This window comes from Arachis ipaensis, chromosome B01 (genome assembly GCF_000816755.2).
Source record: "Arachis ipaensis cultivar K30076 chromosome B01, Araip1.1, whole genome shotgun sequence".
Classification (NCBI taxonomy): Eukaryota; Viridiplantae; Streptophyta; class Magnoliopsida; order Fabales; family Fabaceae; genus Arachis; species Arachis ipaensis.
In genome coordinates this window covers 21955199-21961893 of record NC_029785.2, presented here as the reverse complement: position 1 = coordinate 21961893, position 6695 = coordinate 21955199, and the positions used below count along the sequence as shown (strand labels likewise).

Here is a 6695-nt window from a genome sequence, read left to right as displayed (position 1 = left end):
AAACCTAATTAATTCAAATTTAAATTTTGAAATTAAAATTAACTTTTTTTAACCTATTATTTAAGTTGATAAAAAAATATTATTTCTCTATATTTTGTCATATTTTTCTATGAAAAATCTCTTCATCTTTAATAGGAGTGTTTAACTAGGTAAGGAATGGTATGCAGCAAATTTTATCTTCTTAGAATATCTGATAAATTTTTAACAATATATAAGAATTAACTAGTGAAAGAAAAGAGAATTACAGGCTCATCACTGGCATGAGGAGGCTGTAAAGTAATTGACGGCGGTCATGATCTTGAACAATGGTTGGCATCAATTTTCTTTCTCCACCGGAAGTTCCAGAACTGCATGCAATTCACAATAGTCACAATTCGCATTTACTTGAGCAGAATTAAAAGAACAAAAACAATAAAGAATTATAATATACTAATTAATATGACTAATACATCTCAAAATGTATGTGACTATGTGTACATACCTAGTGAGAAATTCAGAGATTGGGTGAGCACATAAGATAGGGGAACGGTCGCCATTAGCAATGCGTTGAATATAAGGCTGCAAATCTTCATAACTAACAATAGGAACCTTAGACTTGAAAGTCTCACGGTCTTTTGCACCAGTAAGCTGAAACCGTTTCAGGTATTCGGTTTCGCCGTTTTGGCCCAAAATCTCAGCCAGTACCCTCTCTTGCACACTGTCAGGATTTTGGGTCATTTCTTCAATAAACTGAATAGCCTTAGCATTCTTCTCATCATCACAACCAAGATAATGAGAAGACAATGAGAACTCAGAAACAATGGCCATGATAATAACTAATTGAAGTATATAGAGGAATGGGCTTTGCAAATGAAAATGGGATTGCTAGCTATATAGCTCTAGGTCGATAGAGGTGAGTGAGAAACTTAGAAGAATGGGAGCAATGGATTTGTGAAATGAGATGTGGGTATTTATAGAGTGATATTGGCGGTCTAAAATTAATTGAATTGAAAAAAAATAATGAAAAATTGAAAACGTGCATGTAGGTAGCAGGAAGCAAATACTATTCGTTCTACTTCTACTTGTTACACTTGAATACTAGCTAGGTTAGGGGGACAAGATATGAACTTTTAGTATTTTTCATTATTTTGTTTGTAGCGTAAGTATGGGACATGTGGGCCACGAACCACGCAAGGTTTCGACACTTTAACCGACATGTAGGGCCCAATGTTGTGCCACGTCATCAATAACTTGTATGAGCCTGATTTATCACTTGTCTGAAACACGCGGCAATATCGTTTTTTGTTGGTCTTCGAAAGTGATGGATACCGAAGCTGAAGGCGGCAACGGCTTTTTCTCTTGCAGAGCCAGATGTTATTACAAACACTATCACTCGGCTCAAAATAATCAACAACAAAGTGGTGGATTTCTGTTTGGACTTTCGAAGGTGTTGATAGACTCACATATTGTTTGAATGGAAGAAAAGAAAATAAAAAATAAAGAAAAAAAAGAAAATAAAAAATAAATTATTTTATGTATTGTTCAGATAAAAAAATATATGAAAAAAATTATATTAGTAGTCTTATGTCTTTTATTTTTTAATTAATCAAAGAGTGAATTAATAATTTTATATTTATTTATACATTTTTTTAATCTCAATCTCATTTTTTAGAAAAATATTTTGGTGGTACATTATTTTTTTTCCACTTCATTTTTCTTTTTCATTCAAATAAACAACAAAAAATTTACATTTTCATCAAATTCCTTTCTTCATATTTTTTTTTTCTTTCATACTCTATCTTTTAATCCAAACAATGTGTTAAGTAGCTATGAAATTGTGATAATATTTAAGCGAAAATATTTGTGAACAAAATTCAGCTAAAAACAGTCAAAAATTTTTTAATTTTGGTTCTATTTATATCATTTGTATTATATTTTTAACGGTTTTGTTAAGAGACCAATTAAAAGAGAAACTAATTTCGGCCAACTAGTTAAATACAAGTCTGTTATAAAAAAAAATTTATATTACTCTAATTTTTTAAATTTTAAAATTAGAAATAAAAGAAGGTTGACTAATATTATAGTTGGTTCTTTAGACTTTTTTATTTATAAATCATAATGCTAAAAAGACAAAAAAAAATAACTAGAACTTATCTTATTTAATATTCATTAATTATTACAATAATTAATGAATATTAAATAAGTTAAAAAAATTCTGATTATTTTTTATTAATTTTTTTGTTATCAAATATTTTTTATTTTTAAAATTCACGCCACTATCACATATTAATTTGTCATTTATTAAATAATTTTTTTATACATTAATTGTACTAAAGACTAATGAAATAATATCTTTTAATTGGCATTAATATTACTTTATTTTCTTTTTAAAGGCCTTAATGAAATCTTGTTCACCATATAGCAAAATCTCGCTTTTATGTTTTGATAGTATAAGGATATTATTATGATTTTTTAATCACACATTAATGGTAATGTCGATTATGCATCTAGTGTTATTTTATGAAAATAATTTGATTGCTTTAATGAGAGATTTAATTAATCATTATTATATTATCCTACCGAATTATTCTCCACTTATAAGCATTTTTTTATACAAATCTTTATAAGTCATTTATATTCACGCGGTTTGTGTCGTTACTGCACGTTCTTCTTCTTCTTCTTGTTACTGCACGTTCTTCTTCTGCTTCTTCGTTATTTTTCTTTTTCGTTATTGTCGTCATCAACACCACCTCTTCCTCCTCCTCCTCTTTCTCCCTCTTTTTTCATCGGAATTTCTTCTCCTCTTTTTATTGTTTTGAATCCAATCAAGTGGCTGAGGTGTGGTTCAATTTAGAAGAAAAAAATGTAACATTAAAGGAAATATTTTTTTATATTTACAGCAAATTTAAGTATAACACGGAGATATTTGGGTGTAACACAAAGATATTGGGTGTATTTTTATTCTGATAAGTTCTGCATAATTCAAAACTCTTCCTCTTCCTCCTCCTCATCTTCTACTGCTTCTTTTTTTTTTATTATCATCATCACCATCTTCTTCTTTTTTTCTTATTCATCTTTTTCTTTTTGTTTTACCTTCTCAAGTTTCTTCTTGTTTTACTCTCTTAACAAGAATAAAAATAAAAAAATCAAACAAAGAAGAAGAAGAAACATATAATGCTGCAAAATTATTTGGAAGAGGATGAACTTACATTTATTCAATTAAAAAGACATAAAGAAATAAAGGAAAAAAAGAAGAAAAAATGCAGCATTAGAGGAAACATTTTTCTATATTTGCAGTAAATTTAGGTATAACACGAAGATATTTGGGTGTATTTTAAGAATTTGTGTGTATTTTTATTCTAATAAGTTCTCCATAATTCAAAACTCTTCATCTTCATCCTTCTCATCTTCTACTGCTTCTTTTTTATCATCTTCATCATTATCATCACCATCTTCTTTTTCTTTTTTTATTCATGTCTTATGTCTTTTATTTTTTAATTAATCAAAGAGTGAATTAATAATTTTATATTTATTTATACATTTTTTTAATCTCAATCTCATTTTTTAGAAAAATATTTTGGTGGTACATTATTTTTTTTCCACTTCATTTTTCTTTTTCATTCAAATAAACAACAAAAAATTTACATTTTCATCAAATTCCTTTCTTCATATTTTTTTTTTCTTTCATACTCTATCTTTTAATCCAAACAATGTGTTAAGTAGCTATGAAATTGTGATAATATTTAAGCGAAAATATTTGTGAACAAAATTCAGCTAAAAACAGTCAAAAATTTTTTAATTTTGGTTCTATTTATATCATTTGTATTATATTTTTAACGGTTTTGTTAAGAGACCAATTAAAAGAGAAACTAATTTCGGCCAACTAGTTAAATACAAGTCTGTTATAAAAAAAAATTTATATTACTCTAATTTTTTAAATTTTAAAATTAGAAATAAAAGAAAGTTGACTTATATTATAGTTGGTTCTTTAGACTTTTTTATTTATAAATAATAATGCTAAAAAGACAAAAAAAAATAACTAGAACTTATCTTATTTAATATTCATTAATTATTACAATAATTAATGAATATTAAATAAGTTAAAAAAATTCTGATTATTTTTTATTAATTTTTTTGTTATCAAATATTTTTTATTTTTAAAATTCACGCCACTATCACATATTAATTTGTCATTTATTAAATAATTTTTTTATACATTAATTGTACTAAAGACTAATGAAATAATATCTTTTAATTGGCATTAATATTACTTTATTTTCTTTTTAAAGGCCTTAATGAAATCTTGTTCACCATATAGCAAAATCTCGCTTTTATGTTTTGATAGTATAAGGATATTATTATGATTTTTTAATCACACATTAATGGTAATGTCGATTATGCATCTAGTGTTATTTTATGAAAATAATTTGATTGCTTTAATGAGAGATTTAATTAATCATTATTATATTATCCTACCGAATTATTCTCCACTTATAAGCATTTTTTTATACAAATCTTTATAAGTCATTTATATTCACGCGGTTTGTGTCGTTACTGCACGTTCTTCTTCTTCTTCTTGTTACTGCACGTTCTTCTTCTGCTTCTTCGTTATTTTTCTTTTTCGTTATTGTCGTCATCAACACCACCTCTTCCTCCTCCTCCTCTTTCTCCCTCTTTTTTCATCGGAATTTCTTCTCCTCTTTTTATTGTTTTGAATCCAATCAAGTGGCTGAGGTGTGGTTCAATTTAGAAGAAAAAAATGTAACATTAAAGGAAATATTTTTTTATATTTACAGCAAATTTAAGTATAACACGGAGATATTTGGGTGTAACACAAAGATATTGGGTGTATTTTTATTCTGATAAGTTCTGCATAATTCAAAACTCTTCCTCTTCCTCCTCCTCATCTTCTACTGCTTCTTTTTTTTTTATTATCATCATCACCATCTTCTTCTTTTTTTCTTATTCATCTTTTTCTTTTTGTTTTACCTTCTCAAGTTTCTTCTTGTTTTACTCTCTTAACAAGAATAAAAATAAAAAAATCAAACAAAGAAGAAGAAGAAACATATAATGCTGCAAAATTATTTGGAAGAGGATGAACTTACATTTATTCAATTAAAAAGACATAAAGAAATAAAGGAAAAAAAGAAGAAAAAATGCAGCATTAGAGGAAACATTTTTCTATATTTGCAGTAAATTTAGGTATAACACGAAGATATTTGGGTGTATTTTAAGAATTTGTGTGTATTTTTATTCTAATAAGTTCTCCATAATTCAAAACTCTTCATCTTCATCCTTCTCATCTTCTACTGCTTCTTTTTTATCATCTTCATCATTATCATCACCATCTTCTTTTTCTTTTTTTATTCATCTTTTTTTTTTGTTTTACCTTCTCAATTTTCTTCTTATTTTACTCTCTTAACAAGAATAAAAACAAAAAAATCAAATAAAGAAGAAGAAGAAGAAGAAACACATAATGCTGCAAAATTACTTGGAAGATGATGAAATTACATTCATTTAACTAAAAGAAAGAAAAAAATAAGAAAAAGAAGAAGAAAAAAAAATGCTGCATTAGAGAAAATATTTTTCTGTATCTGCAATAAATTTGGGTGTAACACGAAGAAATTTGGATGTATTTTTATATATTCTGATAAGTTCTGCATAATTCAAAACTCTTATTTCTTTTTCTTATAATTCTTCTTGGGAGAAAAAATCAAACAAAGAAGAAAAAAATACATAGTGTTGCAAAATCAATAGAAAGAGGAGGAGGAAAAAAAATGCAACAATAATAACAATAAAAAGAACCACGATGAGAATGAAAATGCGAAGAAGAAGAAGAAGAAAATCGTTTCTCATTTCGCGCTATATTCAAAGTTGAGGAAGCGCGTGTTTACACGCTCTTTAAATTAAGAGTTATTTTTGTTAGGTTTAAGCTGACTTACGGTAGCATTTGTTTTGAGGTATTGGGACAGAGACTGGGAGACTGAGACTCAATATCATGTTTGTTGGCTTAGAGACTGGTACTAAAATTTTTGTCTCTGTCCCTAAAATTTCAATACCTCCAAAAAATGGGGACACAGGAGACTAAAATTTTTAGAGATGAAAACTGAAACTTTAATAACATTTTATACCTAAAATACCCTATTTCAATTAATTAATTCTAATTTTACCCATTGTACAAATTAAATTAGAGCTTCACTCTCGTTTCAATTTCTGTCTCCCACTTTGCACCAAACAGAATATTGAGATTTATTTCAGTCTCTATCTCTAAGTCTCTGTCTTTCAGTATCAGTCTTTCAATCTATGTCTCTCTATCAAATGCTACCGTATAGACTTGTATGTGTAGCAAATCTTGTATGTATAGCAAGTCTCTGTTCTACCTCGGATAGTATTTTGGCACCAAAAATATTGACGTAACGCATTTTAGTGTCAGTATACATACCTCTCTATTTTCAATTTATTTTAAAAAATATGTTCTTTATAATTATATATAAAAATCCACATCTAATACATAATTAGACTAATCATTCATTATTAATATTTTTAATAATTCTTATATTAATTATCAATCATTTTAATAGTAAATCATTATAATATATTTTTTAATCAAACATAATCGATTTTGATATCAATAATAAAAAATTAAACTTAAATTTATGATTCTAATTGCTATAAATACGATCCTAACATAAATAGATTTGTTAAAATACTTTATA

General features: G+C 26.7%; 1 protein-coding gene across 1 annotated transcript in view; it reads right to left on the bottom strand.

Annotated features, from left to right (window-relative positions):
* LOC107648310 (probable indole-3-acetic acid-amido synthetase GH3.1) overlaps positions 1-937 on the bottom strand; it is a 2958-nt gene extending 2021 nt beyond the window's left edge. The window contains exons 1-2 of the mRNA XM_016352232.2: positions 482-937; positions 246-347 (exon numbers count right to left, since the gene is read on the bottom strand). Coding sequence (XP_016207718.1) covers positions 246-347; positions 482-807 — 428 coding nt within the window. The 5' untranslated portion in view covers positions 808-937. The remainder of the gene's footprint in view (positions 1-245; positions 348-481) is intronic.